This window comes from Mya arenaria, chromosome 10, assembly GCF_026914265.1.
Source record: "Mya arenaria isolate MELC-2E11 chromosome 10, ASM2691426v1".
NCBI classification, from domain to species: Eukaryota; Metazoa; Mollusca; class Bivalvia; order Myida; family Myidae; genus Mya; species Mya arenaria.
Window position 1 is genome coordinate 60809642 of NC_069131.1, and position 23398 is coordinate 60833039.

The 23398-nt window shown below is 35.6% G+C and overlaps 1 protein-coding gene across 1 annotated transcript; it reads left to right on the forward strand.

Annotated features, from left to right (window-relative positions):
• The first annotated feature begins 4370 nt into the window (after positions 1-4370).
• LOC128205393 (uncharacterized) lies at positions 4371-21669 on the forward strand. Its single transcript, XM_052906976.1, has 7 exons — positions 4371-4523; positions 7552-7717; positions 11473-11613; positions 14886-14990; positions 16308-16436; positions 18865-19008; positions 19929-21669. The coding sequence occupies exons 1-7, from the start codon at positions 4506-4508 to the stop codon at positions 19931-19933; spliced, it is 708 nt and encodes a 235-aa protein (XP_052762936.1). The 5' UTR covers positions 4371-4505; the 3' UTR covers positions 19934-21669.
• The last annotated feature ends 1729 nt before the right edge of the window (positions 21670-23398 follow it).

Genomic DNA, 23398 nt, shown 5'->3' on the forward strand with positions numbered 1-23398 from the left:
AATCCCAAAGTAGCTACCTTTCTATCTATATGACCCCATATTGTATGGTTACAAATGTAGCTGTACTTGTGTTTTATATCCTTGTAAATTTTTATTGCAAGCACACACACACGCACGCACGCACGCACGCACGCACGTGGCGCACACACACGCACACACCGACACACACACGCACACACGCACACACGCACACGCACACACACACACACACACACACACACACACACACACACAGGCATAACCGTTTTTCTCTAGTTTTTTTTTCTCTGAAATTCAGTAATCTTTCGGAGGCGACCACGTTAATACCTTTTTGGATGCAATTGTTCGGAACCTTCGACCAATCACAAACTGATATTCAGTAGACTGTGTGTGTGCTTGTGAACTTTTATTGGACGACTGTGGCAGATTCCTAAGAGTCAAGAACGTGGGCGTAACTCTTAAATTGAAATCGCAACGCGATCTACTTGCAGCTCAGTTAAATGTTATGAATTCTGACATTTAAACCGTCCAAATACATCCGAGGTTATATTTAGAGGAAAATTGCCAAGGCGCTCCAATTGGTGGGGCACAATGTACATATATAGCCATTGTTCTTCAAAACACACTTCAATAGATCACTAAACACGAACCTCCGTTCAACGTCCCGTTTGGAAGACAATTCGTGATTTTAGTTTTGAGGGGGTGATTCGAACCTGCACTTCCTTGGTTGTCATACCACTGGACTTACGGACTACGGAACTGCAACGCGTAGCCCTGTGCAAGACCTGCGCGATATTGTTCTTTTGTAGATGTTCGTGCCTCTGAAAAAAATTCTTAGTAAATTTGAATGATGGGAATATCTTTTAAATTTCGATCGATATGTTAAATTAAACCTAGATATTGATATCAAGAAAGGGATATGAGCATGTCTTGTTGTTTCAGGAACAAGGCATGTCCTCTTTATATACTATAACTCAATGATATGATGGGAAAGAAGCAATACTGTCCTTGAATTCTACCAAAATAGGGAAGGAACGAGGCATGGCGTTACAGGAATGTAGGGAAGGAACGAGGCATGTCAAAATAGATATGAAGGGAAGACTCGAGGCATGTGGTTTTTGTTTTTATTAACTAACTAGACAACATACATACACCACCATCAATTTACGATAGGAACTCAATCAAGGGAAGGAACAAGAGATCTACTGTTTCAATTGAATAACAATATAAAGTCTTCGCGAGGTACACCCGGCAACACGACTATACGATAACAAAATTATTTTAAGGCATGTCGTCTTAGTTTGTTCTAAAAATATGATTAAACCATAGCAAGATCAATACAATAACATCACTAAAAGATAACACGATGATGTCAAGGACGGAACGAGGCATGTCTTATTAGTTACTAATAATGTATTAGATTTGACCTAGGCAAGCTACTGTAATGTTCTGTGCTATGTATAATAAGAATATAAAGTAATATACCCTTGTGTATATAACGCGGTAAGTCAGACCCGAAACGGGATTTGTATAACAGTTTTATTCTGTACAACAGTTTAACAACAACTAACATCGTTCTTGAAATGCATAAGTATAACGCGTGAATATTATTCGCTGACTACTAGCTGGTAGGCGGAGCTTATCAGATTATGCACAGCCTATGCGAGACCACTAAAGAAACACATATCAACACCTCAAATAGATAACTCACTTATTTCAAAGGAAGGAACTGAGAATCGCCCTACAGTTTACATGAAGATATAAGTTTATACATAGGTAAAATTAAATGTTATTTCGATTGGTCAGAGGCGAAGATGTGCTAATACCACGCGCCAAATAGTTTAAAGCGGGTTTTACCTAGTAGGGGAAAACTTAAAAAAAGAAGAAATAGGTGATGTTTTAAAGTTTGTGCTGAATGTCGTTTGTCAATATTGCACGTAGTAATAAATAACGTCCAAACCTTGGTCGGACGTCAACTAGCTCCAAGTTTCCAACTGGAAGAATTACACCGACAAAAATTATTCAGACGTTATTTGAATAGAAATAAAACTTTTTTCTAATCAAATATTAAGTGGTTTTTATCATTCATGAAAGTAAAAAAGTAAAGTTGCGTACTAAAACTCGCGGATTGGCACTCAAATAGGTATTTTGTTCCGTCTTCGGTGTTATAGAGGCGTAAACTAGATGCGTTAGTAGTCTTAACGAGATATGTTTTTTTAGCGAGACACAAAGCAGTTTTAACGAGTTTCTAAGACGTGTTTACGAGAAAATAATACATATCACACCTCCATGCCCTAGTGTCAGATAAATCATGTAATGTATTTCGGTTAAATCAAGGTCTCATTCAAAATGACTGAACGAAAAAATACTCCTTTTCTCGACGCTCACTGAAAAAGTTGGGGTATCAAGTACGACTCGGCTTCGGCGGCGTCACCGTGACTGGAGAGGGGACGTACAGCACGCTTCGTCCTGGTTGGCACCACCGTTATTTAAGAGGGAGCGCCTCCGTCTGGGCGGTATCACCATCGCTGGAGTGGGGACGTAAAGTACGCCTCGGCCTTGGTGGCGACACCGTTACTGGAGCGATCAAGTCTTGCCTGCAACAGAAAGAGCGGCGTCCGTGAAACTGGCGAAGGGACACTCAGATCTAATGTGTACAGTATTGATTTGTTAAATGCGTGGAAGTTGAAGATGGAAAACTGCTTGTAACAAGACTATCTTTTTTCTGGTGTACAGTGTGATTCGAGGGGTGAATGCGAAAAGGTTCTAAGTGACATTAAATAAAGAAGCAGATAGAACCTTTTCGCTTTCACCCCTCGGATTGAAAATTAAATAAGGGAAATAAACCCTCTGACACCACCACATTGTCAACAACAGTATTGCCGTTATTTGAAAAATGAGTGTGACTGCAGAAAACCAGATAGACCAAACAATTGAACTCCCAGTGCATGAACATAATTTCAATATATTTATAAAATAATAACCTGTTGCCAAAATTCAGCATAACATATTGTTATAAGGAACACGTTACTATACGTGTATAGTAAACCGTTTTCTTGATCTTTCTAAAAAATACCATGCACATACTAATAATACCTTTTTATAACCGTTGTAATCACGATTAGGATTAAACTTTGATCACAATCATGACACTAGTTGGGCACCACTGTCACCCCTACCAGTTATTCACCCACATTATAAAATTGTTATCCAAGCAATGTCTCCTCTTTGGTCACTCACTATTACATACCGTACATGTCCCAATTCGTCGAATCTCCTTAAACTGTTTCGATTGCATGAAACCTACCTCATTAATAGTTTAAAGACTTTAAATATGAATTATCAGTATGAAAATCACTTTTAACTTTTTTTTATTTAGCAAATAAAAATTATTTAAGTATTTTGGATAAGTGGTATACGCTACTCAATCGTGTTAAAGCTACACTCTCACATATTTACAATTTTTACAAATTTTGTATTTTTTTTGTATTGGAAAGAGCATTTTTTTGCGTAAATATCTGCAAACCAATGATATAAGATTGTCGACAAAAAATCCGATCTTAGATTTTCATATTTCCGTTCGAAAATTAATGTTTTATGGCTTAAACCGTTTAAGAAAAATGCATAAAACATCAAATTTATAACTTAAATATAAATATCTGCAATCTAATTTTTGACAGCAATCTTATATAACTGGGTTCAATGGACTTTCGCAAAAATTGGCTCGTTCCAAGACAAAAAAAGTTGTCAAAACGATCGATATGTGAGGTTGCAGCTTTAAGACAAAGACATTTCGAGAAACCTGGGTCTTTCAGGGGAGTGATAATGGGACGCTTGTTGCCAATATGGTCGTTTATTTTATCAGATTATGTTATCTCTTTGTTGTGGTTATATATATATTTATCCAAAGTTTCTTACTAGCTTGACATGTTCTGTATTATGGTTATATCGAATGTTCGTTATCTCGAAGTCTCGAGGTCTAGACGACTTAGATATAACTAGTTTCGGATGAACTTGGAAAAAAATAAACAACAACAAATAAAACGAATTTAAATGAATTTGGAATCAGTCATATTTTTTCTCCAAAGGGTTTATATTCCATCAGGTTTATGATTATCAGTTTTAAGCTTCACTATTTAGTCATAACTTTCCATACATTTGCAAAGTATTGGCTATTTTTCTTATGCATAATGCAATATGTTGTATGTCTGAATATTCAAACACATGGTACCGTATTGCAATAAAAAATCGCTATCAGTTTCATCATATTATATAATATTCCTACGCACAAATCTGCTTCACACTGCACAATGGCCTACGTGTGCATCCGGAAATTCAATGTTGTATATGCGCGCGCATCAGGAAACGACAGATTTTTGAGCGTGCATTGGATGCTTTGAATGCCAACCAGCCCAAAGGATTATTTTTTTATGTTCAGTATATAACGTTGGACAGCAAGATCATTTTGGATATTTCGTTTGGCGGGAGAAAAGTGTTGTACTCGGATTTAACGTAGGCTCTTTAAAATGTTGAGGATATTTCTCGTAAGTCTGAATTAATTTATTATATAAATAAAATCATTTACTAAATTGTAAATACGGTGTTCTAAATCCTCAGATTGAATCACAATGTAATATTCGTTGTCGTATATATAAGTTTTCGAGGAAAATGGAATTAAGTTGTGGTTAAATATTAACATCAAGACTTAGCATAAAAATATTATTTGTAAGGACTTAACCTGTAGCCAGTCCATTTCGACTACAAAGCTAGTATTTAAAAACATTTTTTTTATATAAAACATTAAGTGCAAATAAAAGTTTTTAGTTTATCTAATTTCTTTTAGTTCGATTGTGGCAAATATATTAATATATTTTTTCGACTTACATAATACATAGTACTAATACTATATGCCATGCGTTTCCGGAACGGATAGAAAAATCCGACAGGATGTCAACTGCGCTGCTACGCAGCGTGCGCGAGGATCGGATAGTTCTATTTGGACCGGACATACTTGATTAATATCTAACATACCTTAATTTACTTTTTTGTGTAAAAATAAACAAAGAAAAGTGTATTATATCATTTCACCCAAAAAGCTTGAGCGAGGGTTTTCACTGACTGTGACTGTAATTTTAATTCGCACACTTCAGTATCACGTTTTTCAGGGTATATTTTTGTAAAGTAAATGATTCTGGTACTCATCTATTGAAATCTCATAATAGTCACCACTTAAAAGAGGTTTTCTTGTATACATTTCTAGTTTAGATGTAGATGGAAATTATTATTTTAGAACGTTCAAAGAATGCCATTAAGGCCCTAAATCGCTCAACTATTCGCAAACCATTTTGAATTATAAAGGAAAAATTAACGAAACATATCCGAATGTTATTGAGTTCCAAGTTAAACCTTAAAGGGGCTATACTACGTATGATGAAATAGCGAAAAAAAAGAAGAAAATTGTCGAAAACTGAAATAAACTTGTTATCGTTGTGTAAAATACATTGGAACCTACTGACTGAAGTACCGCATAATTTACAATTAATTTATTTTTCGCAGTTTCTTTGATATTTCTCCATAAAAAAAGATACTAGGTATGTCTACCTAGTAAAATTCATTCCTTACGCGTGATTGGCTAGTCGATGTTATCACGTGATATAGCCAAGTTAGGTGTATAGGTGAAATATTCCAACCTTTAAGAGTAAACCTTCGTAGCACAGTGAATGCAACAATGGACTGCACTTTTGGCGACCCCGGTTCGAACCCGGTCTACGACTCGATTTGTTTATTTTTTACATTTTGGTATTTGTTTTACAATTATGATATCAAAGAGTAAACCATTTTATCAAATAATTGTCCTGAGATTCGTTACAGAAAAAAACACTTTTTTGGTGCCAATCTGGTGTACAGTCCCTTTAAGGACTGATCTGTTCTGATGTTCTTAAAAAGAGTGTGATGTATCCACTGTGGTTCGAAGGCTTAGCCTTAATCGTTGGAATATTTAATATATATACCTTACTTACTTGCTTACTTATCTCGTGAGAATATCGACTAGCCAATCGAACATAAGAATAAATTCTACTAGGTAGACATACCTAGTAGTCTTTGTTAATGTAAAAATACGAAAAATCTGCGAAAAAATATCTGTAAACTATGTGGTATTAGTTAGTTTCAATGCATTGTACAAATTGATACCAAGTTCATGTCAGTTTTCGACAATTTTCTTCCTTTTTTCGCTTTTTCATCATACGGTGTATAGCCCCTTTAAGGACAGTAGTTTCCGTAGATTGCTCAAAACTCTTACCTGGGTTTGAAATAGGCCCGCTTTCGCCGACCAATCAGGTCGCAATATAACATATAGTATACATTGCTATAACTGATGTGTTTCAGTGTACACAAAAAGTGATTTGATGCAATATGAAAACAGAACGTCGATAGAAATTTCGGACATTTTCAGCCGCATATCTGTGGTTTTTCCATATTCAATATTGCCCATAAATGACAAGCCTAATAAGTACGTATACGCAAAATCGCAATATGAACTAAGGCAATGACTCTACGGACTTGATTTTGTTGACGGACACGTTATTCTAGAACACCGGATAGGCATTTCCGGAGAATTCAGCCGTGCTGGAAAACTCCATCTGGCATCCCCCCATGCCAGATGAGTCACGCGCTGTGACGTAATACTTTTCAATTATTTTATTTTAAAACAAAATAACCCTTAAAAGACGTGATACTGAATGAACTTCTTGACGTATGCAGTGAATAAATATTAATGCGCGTCATGAGGTCAGCTAACATCATCGCACGTGCTTTTTGGTGAAATTTACAAAACTGTGCTTTTCTATGCATTTAAAAAAAAAATGTAATACAAGGTGTGCTAGAAAAAATATCTATCATGTGTGTCCGTTTCGGATCGAAAAATTCGACCCTCGCGCACGCTGCGTAGCCGGTAACTCGGCAAGCCTGGTTACCTAGAGACGCAGGTGCCCTCGGGTCGGATTTGTCGATCCGGAACGAAAACACATGACATATATTATAATGGTTGAAGATTACTCAATAATTAGGTAAATCATTCAAGGAGTGAAAGGGAAATGTTTGCCATATATGTAGATGTGACTTGTAAGTATTTGTTACAAGGACACACTTCATATACTAGACAGTGTTTAGTAAAGATGTGCCACCGAACATCTGATATATGGTTAGTCCCTAAGTCATTTGCCCCTAAACCCTCTAGAACATTAACTATCCGGACTTGTCCGTGAGCTCATATTTACATAGCCGGCAAGAGTACTTTCATGATATTGCACTTGCGCTCGATAGCTTTTTAAACATATGGTATTAGCTCCTTCACGATTTGGCACAGATGGACAAAAGTCTCTCCATTATTTAGCGCATATGGACTAACTAGGCATCACGTTTCTGTGCACATCACGTTTTAACGTTTCGTCATTGTTATCATAATTATATAAAGTGTTTTAAACCTAAATCGACAAAACCAAACACTTTCTCGAAAATTACAGTATTCTATTGGAACAAGTTTGAACACGATGTTTTATGTTTAAACAACAGGTCCTTGCTCTCCTGGCAGTTGTTCGATGTAGAATTGGGGGTGGAATTTTTCATACTGATTACTACTACGAAGGGGAATCTGAATCTAGCGAATCTTCAAGCGAACCTTCAAGCGAATCCTCCAGTGAGACCTCTAGTGAAACCTCTTCATCCTGCTCGTGTACCCGTAAGTAGAAATAGTCAACGGTCGTCTATTTGTTGTAGTCGAAAAGGGGAATTTCGCATGACTTTTTCAGACTTTCAATTATTGAAGTCAGAGTTTTCTGCCTTGCATTATTCATGTCAAATATAAATACATATATCTACACTGTATATACATATAAAATAATATATATATTAATTGCAATGGCATGTTTTTCATATTGCTTTATACATGTACAAGCATGTTGACCGGCCTTTGATTAGTGATAAAAGTTATCTATCATGTTATATTTATTCTAGGTTATATCATACTATCTTTGTATTGTATAATGCATGCAATATATAACAAAAAGTATCTTTTAATTGCCGAGTATTTCGTTATTGCTTATAAGTGTTTTCTGTGTGTAGCCAGAAGGGGCGGTTCCCGAATTTGATGTTAGAGCGTGCGTATCTCAGGGGAGGAAGTGTTCCGAACCGATATTTATTTTGTTTAAAATGTGGATCTGTGATGAGTTCCCCAAGACCATTTTAACAATTTCTTGTTCGAAATGGTGCATTTTTTGCGTATTTTATTACATTTTTTTTTCTATATTGAAATAATTTTTTTTTTGGATAATTTAAAACAGCGCGGACGCCGGATGCCACCCCCCCCCCCAAAAAAAAAACAACAACAAAAAACGCACCACCCCTGGGACCCGCTAGTGAGCTGTTTTTTTATATTTGATATGCATAATTAAATATTTGTCTACATTTTCTTGTGAATAACTTGACTGAATTCGATTATCGATAAAGCCATGCTTAGCATGTGCGTATTGTCTTTGGACACATGTGTACCAATAAGAATTAAAGGGGCGCAATAGGAGTAACAATTCAATAATGCATCTGTATTTGTAAAGGGGCACAAAATATTTGATGCAAATATTTGTTGTTGATTTTTAACTTTAATTCATTTAGATGTTTTACTCATTGGACGTATATGGTGAAAAAACAAAACAACGTAATAATGATTTGTGTCCAGATAAAAAAACAACATAATAATGATTTGTGTCCAGATAAAACAACAACATAATGATGACTTGTGTCCAGATAAAAATAAGCAACATAATGATGATTTGTGTCCAGATAAAAAAAACAACATAATAATGATTTGTGTCCAGATAAAAAACAACATAATGATGATTGGTGTCCAGATAAAAAAACATAATGATGATTTGTGTCCAGATAAAAACAACAACATAATGATGATTTGTGTTCAGATAAAAAAACAACATAATGATGATTTGTGTCCAGATAAAAACAACAACATAATGATGATTTGTGTTCAGATAAAAAACAACATAATGATGACTTGTGTCCAGATAAAAATAAACAGCATAATGATGATTTGTGTCCAGATAAAAAAACAACATAATGATGACTTGTGTCCAGATAAAATAAACAACATAATAATGATTTTTGTCCCGATAAAAGAAAACAACAATAATATTATGGCGCATTTTAAGGGGGGAATTTGTGGACAAATCATAATTATTAAAATACTTATAAAAGACTAAAGTTTTTAACTGTATAAAAGAGTGTTGGGTATTCCCTATATGTAATGGTTTAGAAATTGCTTTTGTTATGTTGTCAACTATGGCGGTTTGGTATCCATGCGTGCGTGAGTTCCTGCGTCCTTCTGAAAAAATATTGTCCCACCTGTAACTTTTGTGGGATTCTGGTTTGCACCAACGGAAGAAAGCGTACCTCTCATGTATAGGAGCAAATTTGTACATTTCTGTTGCATAAGCGTGCCATTGACATTGTTGGAATATATATGAATTCATTCCTTCCTTCTACAATATCTGCATGGAATTCTCTTCCAGTTGACGCAAAGGCTATAAACAATATCGTTGGTTTTAAATCATACCTCTATTCTGATAAGCCCAAAACACTTAGAATATTTTATTACGGGAAACGCCGGCTTCAAGTCCTGCACACTCGCCTACGCAACGAGTGTAGTTCCCTGAATCACCATCTCTATGTTAAAAATATTGTTCCCTCACCATTTTGCATGTGTGGAAGACAGGAGACTACATACCACTATCTCTTTATTTGTCCTCTCTTTACTGAACAAAGGCAAAATATGTTTAATACTGTTCAATCTCTAACTGAGGTTACCCTCCGTTGCTTAATATATGGTGATGACACACTGACTGAAGAGCAAAATAGTACTCTGTTTGATGCAGTTCATCGTTTTATTTATTTATCAAAAAGATTTGAAAGCCAGTGATCGACTCAAACCACCAACACTCACACATCTTTTACTTTGCATCTCCTTCTTTTCTTATTTGTTCTTTCTCATTCTATATTTTTCTACTTCAATACAGTTGATTAATTTAGAATAAAGTTGTTGTTTTTTCTACAATAAAGGTTATTGCATTTAAAGTCTTTCATTCAATTGCCTAAATTTTAAACATTATTTAATATGAGCTTGACTGTTCTATGATTATAACTTCATCACTAGTATCCGCCTCAAATGCTAATTGTAATTTATCATAACAGGGAAAGGAACTCTATTAGTTTATTTCTACCGTTCCAATCCTAAAATTTGATTATGTATTTGTATTGAAATGTTGCTCAATAAAATATGTTTAAACCAACATTGTTGGAGTCTCGCCGACGAACATCTCGTACCAATAATGTTTGGAGTATAAATCAGAAGACATCAAAATCTAAATGAGTGCAATGTGCGGATCGAGCGTATGGCATACATTAGGTAATCTAACTGTATTAGAATACAACAACGTTGGCTGACATTTTTTTCCATACAAAATCGGATGCAGGGAATGTGTATCGGATAATAAATGGTAGTAGTGGGGTCGTTAAACTCTCGCGAAAGTTGAATTCTATATGATTAAGCCTAGTTAGTTATGACTGACTATCTGAAATTTTATTGACGGAAAATGTATGTTGTGTTCTTAATGCAGACAGAAAACAACAACAACCACATTCACCTGTAACTATAATGTGTTAGACAAACTACCGCATTAACACTCTTTCCGTTTTTAATTATCCATTTAATGTAGACTCGTCGTCGGCACTAAAAGAGATGCAAAATATTAAATATTAGGGTCTGTCGTTCTAGGGGCGTACGGGGGCATGCTCCCCTCGAAAATTTTAATTAGAGGATGCGCCTAGGAACGCTTTCCTGCAAAATTCAGGCTAAAGAGATCACATTTAAAAAATAATTTTCAAGCCTTCATTCTTGGCATTCCAGAAGTAGAATGGTGGCCTCTTTTTTGAATATCTTTTTTATACTTGTACCATTGATTTACTGAAAGGAAACATTTTAATTTATTAACATCATACAACAACAGACAGACAAATTGATGTACATATTAAATTGCGTGTTCAACACATAACGTTATAGACATATTTGCAACAATATTTTAGATATGTTTCAACAGCAGAGATCTGCATAAAATAGTTACATTTTAATTTGTAAATAAATTTCAAGTTCTTAAATGCAAATTAAAAAAAAACAACCGTTACGTTACCTAATCAGTGAATTAATTTTGCTTAAAGTAAAGCGGAGGCCACGTTAGCAATTGTGAAAATAGATTATGTTATACAAATGATAATTTATATATGATACGTCTTTAGACTTTCAGTGACCCCGGCACCCCCCCCCCCCCCGCCCTTACTACGTACCTGTTTTATTTAAACGCATTTTATCAATCCTAATGTTGTGGTATTCATTTATTACTGTAACCATGACGTTTGTGTTTGCCTATATTTTAGCGGTTGACGTCGGCAAGTGTTGTGACGACTGCCCATACTGTAAAGATGAAAATGCCGTATGTGACATATACGGACATGCTAAAATGTGCATCTGCAAGGATGACTTCATATTCGACTACGGATGCATGAAGTGTGTTCCTGGTTAGTTAATGTTTTCATTGCTTAAATTACATATTCATAATTATTACTGAGGTATTTCGAAGTTATTGGATTTGGATATAGGTAGTTGGTGGTGGTTTCCGCTAAATGCATTTAGTTCAAATCCATGAGTATATTATACATATCTACTTGTGGCATTATAATTTCCTTTCCATTTTTAACAATCTAATCATGTATCGGTACCAGAAAAGGCTTTTTTGGACATAACGCACATTAAGTTCCCGATACAAATGAAATAACATTAAACGAAAATCGATATAAAATTAGTTCAACAAAACATAGCAATATATTTGATTTAATTTTTAGCAAGACTATTCAAAGAATAAGGAGGATATGTTACTCGCCCCGGCGTCGGCGTAGGCGTCCGGTTAACGTTTAAGGGCAAGTTGGTATTTTCATTCATTACTCCAGTACCCTTCATACAATTTACTTGAATCTTCACACAATTCTTGAGGACAATCACAAAATGAGTTTATAAAACTCCATATTATCCTAAATACAAATAATAGCTCCTGATTGATGAAGGAACTTGGGTTAATGTTGAAGGGCAAGTTGAACATTTTACTTTTTACTTCTTTACCTTTCTTTCAACGGATCTAATTTTTCGCACAGTCTTTAAGGGCCACCGCACTATAAAGTTATATAACTTCATTTTAACCGAATTATGGCCCTTGATTGATTTTTTATTGTGTTTCATTTCTTTTTATAAGGGCCCAGGTGAAACCTGGTTATTAGACTGATGTATGCCGAAGTGTGGGCAGGCCCGCGTCAGGGTGCAATCAAACTGACCTATTGTATAATATAAATTTAGTTAGGTTTGGAAATTGGTGACCAAACTAAAGGAAATGTTTTTGTATACCTTTCATGGGATCAAGGTCAAGGACACTGTTACAAAAACATAAAAGTGTTTTGTACTGAATAACTTTAGTTAGTGTTGACATACTGCAACCAAACTTGGTATATAGGAAAATATTACAGGGACCTGTCATAGGACTGTGTTTGGGACTCCGAGAGTCATGGTGAAGGTCAATGTCACTGCTACTAAAAATGAAAAATCGTTGGTACTGAATAACTTTAATTAGGGTTGACATATTTTTCGACCATACTTTGTTTATAGCTTATGGATTTATTTAATAAGTTTGCGTTTGGGTCCCATAGGGACAAGGTCAAGATCAAGATCACTGATAATGAAAACATTTTCCGTAACAGTACTTTATGGAAATAAGACATACATATGTTCTTTCATATAACATACTTGGTATATTTCGACCATTTAACTAAGTTCACTGCTAGAGCAGTGCAGGCATAAGGGAGAAAACCGCACTTATGTATTTAATATCTAAATTCACTCCCTGTGGTATATTTTTTATAGAACTATTATATCATATTGCTCCATTGAGGTCAAACCCAGAACTGCAAGGAATTTACCAGTTTATAGGAGTTCTCCCTTTTATATGCGCGTTTTATACGTGTGTTTAACTGCTATTATACGCAAAGTCTTTCATACACTTACATGGACTTATTTTGTAAAACAAGCATTATTACAGGTATGTTTCACAGTCTGATTGTCATTGAAATATTGTACTTTCGAGTAGGATGTTGAACTCCACATGGACTCAGTTTATTTTTTGTGGTCTATAACAAAAGACCTGAGCTAAAGCCCAAGCCTGTTTAAGAGATAAGCTTGGTGTCGTACCTCATGATAGTGCTACCATTTTTAACATACATATAATAAGTATAAATGAATTAATTACTTATCCGGTGATTCTCAAGAAAGTTTAACTAGCGTCACATATATGAAGAACAGAGTTTATAGAGTGAAATACAGGATACTCGTTAAATATTTAGTGCAATGGGAGATTTGTCCCTTCAGCCAGCCTAAGTCAATCTTGAGAACACTTTAAGCTGGTAGTATGGCATGCATATGCGCATGCGTACGAAAGCAATAAAACATGTCATATATTTTTGTTAATTCATAGCCAATGGTCTTTTCTGAAGACATTATTTTCAAAATTGTCTGTAAAGACATATAGTGATAACAGGCTCCGTCCCTCGCATTTATGCAATCGAGAATCAAACTGGCGTGAAGTAATTTGCCAGTGTCACCTTATGAACACTACTGTGAAAATATTTTGAAATCGTGAATTTTGTTTCTGCAGAGAAAATGTATTATATAGACATATAGTGCAAAGTAACTCTGTCCCCAGCGCCCATGCTTTTTAACAATTCAATATGGGGGTAAGAGTTTAATAGAGGATCATTTCAGTGTGATAGTTTTAATATCAGGGCAGCGGATTCCGGGGAAAAGATTTTCAAAGTGTTCATATAGACATATAATGAAAAAGAGTCACGCCCCTGGCGGCCATGAATACGAATCACCATGAGGTGAAAAACGTGATAGAGGAACATTCTGTTCAATTATGTTAAAACTCAAACCAACGGATTTTGAGAAGAAGATTTTCAAAGATTTATATAGAGATATAGTGAAAAGTTCGGACGTCGATGTTTCCGTTATGATTAAAGTGACACTCTTATTTAAAATCAATACATACACATGTAAAACAAACATCAATTTTGAGTGTTAAACCTTTAACTAATTACTAAATAATGCATTTATGGAAAATATTAATTTCTGATAACAAGATTGTAACCATGTATTTCATAGCTGAAAACGCAAAAATATAAAATAATTGGTGAATGCTAAAAGTCTTACAGTGATTTACTATCGTCGTATTGGGTTTTCTGTACCTTTCTATCAAATTAAGCTCAGTATCCTTCATAATAACCATAATTATTGTCATTTATAAACTATAAACCAAAAGTGAAAATAAAATAAGCAGTAAATAATTGAATATTTTAAAGTCAAAATAATGCTATTGTTGTTGTTGTTTTTGTTGTGTTTATTATGATGTGCCCGCGCCCTTTAATGGTTGCATTATGACTTGACCCCGTCTTATCCCCAAGTGTGACTTAAACAAAATTGTGTAGCCAAAGGGGGATCTTTAACCCGCCGGTTGAAGGGATATTCGCCAAAAGAGTAATTGTGTACCCAAAATGCCGCGAAACCTGCGATTAATGACATATAGAGTGGTCCAACAGCTCTGACTATTATATATGGTTTCATTTCTCTAGTCTTAACTAGTTGTAATTAAGAAATTTGGTATTACATGTATCTTAAAAACCAATAACTTGTAAGAATGGTATGTCTTAAAGGATAAGAAAGACTCGCGGTAAATCCTCTCTGTCTATACCAGATAATGGACCCTTAACTACGGAAACGACACATACGACGCCGACGACACCGCAGACGACGACACCGCAGACGCCGACACCGGAGACGACAACACCTGGATCGTGCAGTAAGTGTCATGTCACCTTTTTAATATAAAGTGACACGTTCACGTTTTATAAGGTGAGATATATCATATCGCTTCCATTCTGGTTGCTTGGTCCGCCCCTAAGATAGCATAACACGAAAAGTAATTGCTGTACTCGATAGTGCAACACAATATAGTTAATAATAACTTCGTAATACTGTTATGGTGAGCTTTGCTTTTGCGGTTGTTTATGGAGCACCAAAACAACCAAATTCTATGCAACGGTAAGTTAGCTTAAAGCGCCTCTTATGCTCCCGTGTTTAGACTTGATGCCTCGTGGAAAGCGCCTTTTTGGTTTCAGGTCGTTGCACTGAAAATAATCGTGTTAAAATATCAAGATTTTCTTAATGCGGGGCTTAAACTTTCTCGCTCCATTTCCATTTGTTAACTTTATCTTTATTAAATCGGAACGTGCTTTATTGATTCAGGTCGTTGTTGTGTAATACGCTCTACTGTTGTACCGGAACACAGCGCCTTTTCTTCAGCAACTTACACCTGATATACTGCTGCGTTAAATTGCATTGTATTTTTGCGGCCTGTAGTTCAATTATTGTATTTGTTGTTTTTTAAACATGACGAATATATAAAAAAGTTGCTTGTGATGGAAAAGTGTTGGTAAAATGTCTTGCAGTAGAGTGTGTCTTGCAGAAGGGTTATTTGAGAGATTTCGGTTTACAAACTAAAACCACGACGTTGACCTTTTTGTACGCGTACCTTAATTGATGTTTCTTCATAAAAGAAAAATGCCTAAAAACGCAATATGACTGAGGAATGGCATTATTTTTCTTTTTTCATTTTTAGGTAACGTACGCTTACATAATACATTTATGACAATGGCCCATTGTTCAGAACCTTGTTAAAGTGAACAACGTGATAAACGACATTATTGTTAACTTTGAAATGTGAAATAGTTGATGATGTGCTCACATATTTAAATATAAACAAGTACAGCTGAAACAGCTGTCTCAAATCTTAACAAGAATGATTTCAACAATATAGTTAAATTAAAAAATATTTGTAAGCAATCGGCCAAGTGTCTGCGAAAATGAGACCTTTGGAGATATTTACATCAACTCCGAAAAACAATATGAACAAGCGAAATGATCAAAATTTAAACACTGTTCAAAATTGATTTTTTGTTAATTTCCAAAAAATATTTATAAAAAACAACACTAATCGATTTCCTGCGTATAAGGCACTATATCTTGCAAACATGAACATCTCGCTTTAACCTCACCAGGACTCATTTTCACTGATGACAATTAATTTTGAAAAATCAGTATTTGTCTTGTCTTACAGTCAGATATCGAGAGGTATGCCAAGCCGATCCCGACAGCTGTTGTGTACATGACGGTCTTAAATGTATTGCTGGGACATGCGAGTGTAGTAATCCGGGCATGATATATGACAGCTTTGAGGAGAAATGCTGTAAGTCAGAATAGCGTTGCAACAGTGTATTTATTCATTTTCTGGTACATACACTTATGTATTATAACTAAGTGATTCTTGAAAAAAAGATATAGTTAAAAGGTATAGTATCAAACGAGTAGTCATACTTTCATCCAAAGTGTAGTCATTCATTATCTGGTACTTCGAAATCAGTGCTGTTATAGATTTTCATCCAAAGTGTAATCATTTATTATCTGGTACTTCGGAATCAGTGCTGCTAAAGATTTTCATCCATAGTGTAGTCATCCATTATCTGGTTATTCGTAATCAGTGCTGCTATAGATTTTCATCCAAAGTGTAGTCATTCATTATCTGGTACTTTGGAATCAGTGCTGCTATAGATTTTGATCCAAAGTGTAATCATTCATTATCTGGTACTTCGAAATCAGTGCTGTTATAGATTCTCATCCAAAGTGTAGTCCTTCATTTTCTGGTACTTCGAAATAAGTGCTGTTATAGATTTTCATCAAAAGTGTAGTCATTCATTATCTGGTACTTCGAAATCAGTGCTGTCATAGATTTTCATCGAAAGTGTAGTCATTCATTATCTGGTACTATGAAATCAGTGCTGTTATAGATTTTCGTACAAAGATGGTACTCATCTTACTATATTTGGTCGTACGTGCATTGATAACAGGGGCGTACCTTAAGCATTTAGAACTGTACGCCCTGACGTTTGAGCAAGGTGTCGATATGTGAAGGTCTTTTATTAGTTGGTTCTCGATACTTTATATGGGGTGGGGGTTTGAGCGGGAGGGGAATACACTAACGAATTTGTTTTTGCAAAGTGTTCTCTAGATCCTAGACGACATCATTCACTTATATTGCACCAAACATTAACCACACACCCTTAACCTTCGGTTGTTATTCCTGATTTCGAGATATAATGTCTTTCCATTTCATGGGCGCCATAATTGTTTTGAACGCCACGGCGTACTGCCGTATGCCTAGGTACGCCCCTGGATATGACATATCAATAATATTAAGACTTTAGGTGTTGCAGATGCGTTGTTAAAAATGGCCGATACTATTAAGACTTAAGTGATATCTTACAGGTGGAGATGATCTAGGAGATCCCTAGTTCAACAAATATGCGATACTTGGTTGTATGTGCGTTGTTTAGCCGGGCCAATACTATTAAGATTTAAGTGTTATCTTGCAGGTCGAGATGATCTAGGAGATCCCTAGTTCAACCAATATGCGATACTTGGTCGTACGTGCGTTGTTTAGCCGGGCCTATGATATTAAGGCTTTAATGCTATCTTGCAGGTGGAGATGAGCTAGGAGATTCTTGCTTCTGGCAAAGTTCGATATTTCGTCGTACGTGCGTTATTAAGACGGGCATATAACATTGAGGCTTAAGTGTTATGTTTTGCAGGCGAATATGAGCTAGGAGATCTCTACTTCAACCAAATTTCGGAATTTGGTCGTACGTGCGTTTTTTAAGACGGGCCTATAATATTAAGGCTTAAGTGGTATGTTGCAGGCGGAGATGAGAGAGGAGATCTCTGCTACAATCCAAGTGCGATATTTGGTCGTACGTGCGTTGTTGAGCCGGGCCTATAATAGTAAGGCTTAAGTGTTATGTTGCAGGTGGAGATGAGCTAGGAGATTTCTGCTTCAACCAAAGTGCAATGTTCGGTCGTACGTGCGTTGTTTAGCCGGGCCTATAATATTAAGGCTTAAGTGCTATGTTGCATGCGGAGATGAGCTAGGAGATCCCTGCTACAATCAAAGTGCGATATTTGGTCGTGCGTGTGTTGTTTAGCCGGGCCTATAATATCAAGGCTTAAGTGTTATGTTTCAGGCAGAGATGAGCTAGGAAATATTTGATTCAACCGAAGTGCAATGTTTGGTCGTACGTGCGTTGTTTAGCCGGGCCTATAATATCAAGGCTTAAGTGGTATGTTTTAGGCGGAGATGAACTAGGTGCTTCAAACATAGTGCTACATTTGGTCGTACGTGCGTCAATACGACGGGTCCATAATAATAAGTGGAAAGTGATATGTTGCAGGTGGAGATGAACTAGGGCATTTTTGCTTTAACCAAAGTGTAATATTTGATCGTACGTACGTTGATACGACGAGTCCATAACGTTAAGTTTATAATGTTATTGTCTTTACGCTTCCGATGGAGATCTTGCTTCACCAAAATGCGATATTTGGTCATACGTGGGATGTTTAGACCGGTCAATATACAATTACATCTTACATGGTAAAATGCGATACTTGGTCGTACGTGCGTTGTTTAGCCGGGCCTATGATATTAAGGCTTAAATGCTATCTTGCAGGTGGAGATGAGCTAGGAGACCCTTGCTTGGGTCGAAATCCAACATTTGGTCGTACGTGTGTTGACAAGACGGGTCAAGAATATTAAGTGTTATACTGTTGTTGTTGTTACGCTGCAGGTGGACATAAGCTGGGCGAAACTTGTTGCTTAAAAAAGGGCTATGACGAATGTAATATGCTCGGAGATTTCAACAGCATATGCGACCCGAACAATAGCACGTGTGTTTGTTCGTTTGACACAACTCCAACAAATGGTTTTTGCAGTAAGAAACATAAGACATTTAAAAAAAAGAAAATTTCTCTGATAGTTACGATAAACTTATATTTAGTTAAATCAAGATTAAGTTTTCGAGAAAAGGACACCGCAAGAAACACATAAGGTTACAAGACAAAATAGACACAGTACACAAATATTTGAATATCGATATCAATAACTGTTGAGGTTACAGCCCTGAAACAATATTTGCCCTAGAAGTTCTTTTATTAAAAAATGATTAATGATGCTTACCAATATAACAGAATCCTTTTTTTAAATAGAGTTAAACATTTAAAAATTTGTATCATGCCATGCTTATATGTGGAAAAATTGAAAAGTGACTTAAGTATTGTTGTTATAAAGGGGCCAGATGAATCAGGCGAACAGCGCGGCACTTATAATTTATTTTACTGTATAGTTTATGGAAATAAAAGTATGGAATTTAAATAGAGCCCGATCGAATACATATTTCTACAAGAAATTTATTAAAAAAATGAAATAAATAATAATTGTAATCAAAACGCGATTTAAGAAGAACTACTTGACGTCATCATTGAACGTAAATTAGTACCCGTTATGACGTTAGTAAACAATGTCGCACGCGCTATTTGATGAAATGTACAAAAATGCGTTTTTCTACACCATGTTTTACAAAAAAAGTATAAATTAAAGTATGTAATTATGTGTTTCCGGTCCGGATCGTAAAATCGGACCCTCGGGACCGTCATGGTTCGTAACCGGCTCACGCGCGTGCCCTCGGGTCCGTTTTTTTTTATCCGGACCGGAAACACATCATATATTAATAAGCCCGGTATCGTCTTTTAGAAGGAAGATGGACAAGTTTTAACAAATGTTACGGGCTTCACCTTAATGATCTTTATCATCAGCATCGCCAAGTCGATAACCCAGCCTTTATTCTCATTACAGTGTAAACAGTCGGAAACGGGCAAGGCTAGCCAGGCGCATGATGTGAACAAATTGGTTTGATGACATCACATTGGCGACACATACTGAATTTCACAGTTTAACGTTATGATACTTAATAATAATTAATTTGCTATGTAAGCAGGGATATAACTCTGTGTACATTGAGGTCCAATCAGACTGAACTCTGTGTACATTGTGGTCCAATACGATTGAACTCTGTGTACATTGAGGTCCGATGTGATTAAAGTATGTGTACATTGAAGTTCCATGGGATTAAAGTATGTGTACATTGACGTTCCATGGGATGGAACTCTATGTTCATTGATATCACATTAGTTTGAAGTCTGTGTACATTGACGTTCAATAGGATGGAACTCTATGTTCATTGATATCACATTAGTTTGAAGTCTGTGTACATTGAAGTTCCATTGGATTGAGCTCTGTGTTCTTTGATATCCCATAAGATTGAAGTCTGTGTACATTCAGTTCACATCGGATTGGACTTCGTGTACATTGAGGTCCCATTGGATTCCATGGCTGAAGGACCTGGAGATAGGAATGTTTCCTTTATATTCAGTGTAGATATGACATTAAAAAATTGACCTATTTTAGATTTCAAATTGTTAAAATATGGCGTGGTATTACGTTTTCAAATTTTTATAACGATGTCATCTGCTACCAGTTATTATAGTGTAAATTGTTATGTAAATCGATTATTCTGAGTTCGTTAAAAATATTTCATTTGCTTTAATATATGAACATGTATGACAAGGTGGATTTCGAAATCAAATGATTATTAGTTGAAAGCATTTATTTTGTCCACCTTAACGAATTTGATAATTCCGCACAACTTTTAGAAATAAATATTATATTTTTTGAATTGATCGTATGGTGTGTGTGTTTTAAAAGTGTTTAAGTATGAAACGTGCTCTCTCTCAGTACATGATTGTGGATGAACACTTGTGCATTGACCGTTACTATGCACTGTCCATATATGAGGCTTGGAATATAAACAATTCATAGTGCATACTTACAGCGTAAAAGTGCGTTAGTTCTCAAAATGACTGTATGAGTTTGAGCATCATTTCTTTTGATATCTTCGGTGTAGGTTTAATAAATTTGAATGTTTATAGAGGTGGTTTTGCAATCTTACCAACTCGGCCATCTCCAGCAAGCTTCATATCTGTTGGATAATGGCCGAGGTGTTCCGATTGGTAGTTGTGTTGATTTGTTTGACTTGTTGTTTTTTTTCAAGAAAATATTGTTAGTTTAAAATGACACAATGCATATCTATGATGAATAATAATGTTACCTTCAAGAGATCTAGGCATATTTATGATAAATAATGATGCTACCCTCAATAGTGATATGCATATCTATGATGAACAATGATACAATATTGTGTATGTAATGATCAATTGTTTGACATGGACTGTTAAGAATACTGTTGTTAACACGCAGATGATATGTATTGCGATATTATATTTCAAGTCTTCTTCTTACGCAGATATTTCAGCTTATGCATGTTAAACTACGTTAAACTACGCGGTGTAATTAATGCTATTGAAAACACGGTCAAAATATCATGTAGTTTATTCGGAGTGTCCTCCGAGACAAATGTTCATAATACCAAACGACTATAGAGAACTTAATATACCAAAATACATTTAAATTTGAAATAAATCATTTGACGTGTCTTATCGTTCTTAAACTTATTGAAAAGAATAAACTTAAGAAATAAATAAAACGTGTTGAACTTGTAATTTGAGGCCCCTCCATAAATTTGCCCTAGTAAACTATATGTATGTCAATGTATGTCAATGAGTTGACAGAGATAAATGAAACATTTAATTACACCAGTTCAGACCACATATAGCTAATTATTACACCCCTTCGCACATTTAAACCATTTATGGTTTGGTTCTGGGGAAACCTTTGCCCTTTGATTAACCTTACAGTAAATGGATATTTGGCCTCCTTGTGATTTTCTCTGAAATTCACTGATTGCTTCGAAGCAACAACCTCAACACTTATTGGAACCTGATATTCAGTGGAATGGTGCGCTGTCTTGTGTGCGTGAACTTTTATTTGACATAACGGCATGTAGTCAGAACACCTCGGTCATCACCGCAAAACGACGAGCCCCGGATGTATGCCGGTGCATTAGTAAAAGAAGTTCGTAAAATTAATAATAAGACAATAGTTATTAATTGTAGTGTTTTAACATAAAAAAATGTATTACTAAGTTCAAATTGATTCCCAGTATAGTGTAGTATTGCATAAATAATTAAAATTCCTAAGAGTAAAGTCCTAAGGCTTAACTGCTAAATTGAAATTACTACGCGATCTACTTGCATCATTATTAAATATTAAGAATTCTGATATTATTAACCGTCCATATACATCAGAGGTTGTTTACCTAGGAAAATGGCCGAGGAGCTCCGATTGGTTGGACATAATGCACATATATAATATAGCCATTGTTAAAGCTACCATGTTCTATAAAGCGTACCTGTGTATTACACTGGCACACGGACCCCAGGTTAACGTACCTCGTCGAAGACGATTAGTGACTCAGTGGTTAGGCAGCGGATCGAGCCTGCGATCCCTGGGTTAAAAGTCAAGTTTCATACCACTAAAACAATATCAGTATTAGAAAAAAATGATATGAAGGGAAGGAACAATGCATGTCTATTATAAGATTAGAATTAAGAAAGATACACACATAAAATCACTAGTTTATATTTATTTATAACATTTAATTTAGGCAAGATACACACATTTATATCACCATGCGCTAACAGAATGATGTCATGGAAGGTAACCAGGCATGTTCTCTTAGTTTCTATCAAGAACTAACATTAAACCTAGGCAAGATACACACATTTATATCACTATGCGCTAACAAAATGAAGGCAAGGAAGGTAACCAGGCATGTCCTCTTAGTTTCTATCAAGAAACAAGATTTATCATAGGCAAGACGCACACATCAACATCATTATAAGATAACAAAATGGTATCAAGGAAGGTAACCAACTAGAATCTGTTCTTGTTAAACAAGGATTACTATACGAACTTTATACAAAATTCCAAAGCTCTATATACAGAAATGATTATGTTGGATCGCCAAAAGGCGTTCGAAACCGTAGATCACATAATTCTATGTCAGAAGTTATAAGAAATTGGTGTGGATTCAATTGAGTGGTTTTAATCATATCTATCTGGACGTAAACAAGTTGTCAATGTAAATAATACAACGTCTGCATTCATAAACATCTCTTGTGGCGTTCCTCAAGGAAGCATACTTGGACCGTTGCTGTTTTTATGCTATGTCAATGATATGAGTATAAGCATAAGTGTATCTGTGATACATCTATATACGTGTATCTTCCACGATGGCTGATGGTAGATGGTAGATGCCTTTCTTTTCCAGGGAAAGGCTATATTAAATAGTTTTTGCTGAATGACCT

Excerpts from the sequence above, each read along its gene's own strand:
- LOC128205393 (XM_052906976.1), top strand. Across the intron at positions 7,718-11,472 it reads TTCATCCTGCTCGTGTACCC|CGGTTGACGTCGGCAAGTGT; the intron begins GTAAGTAGAAAT and ends CCTATATTTTAG. Across the intron at positions 11,614-14,885 it reads ATGCATGAAGTGTGTTCCTG|ATAATGGACCCTTAACTACG; the intron begins GTTAGTTAATGT and ends TGTCTATACCAG.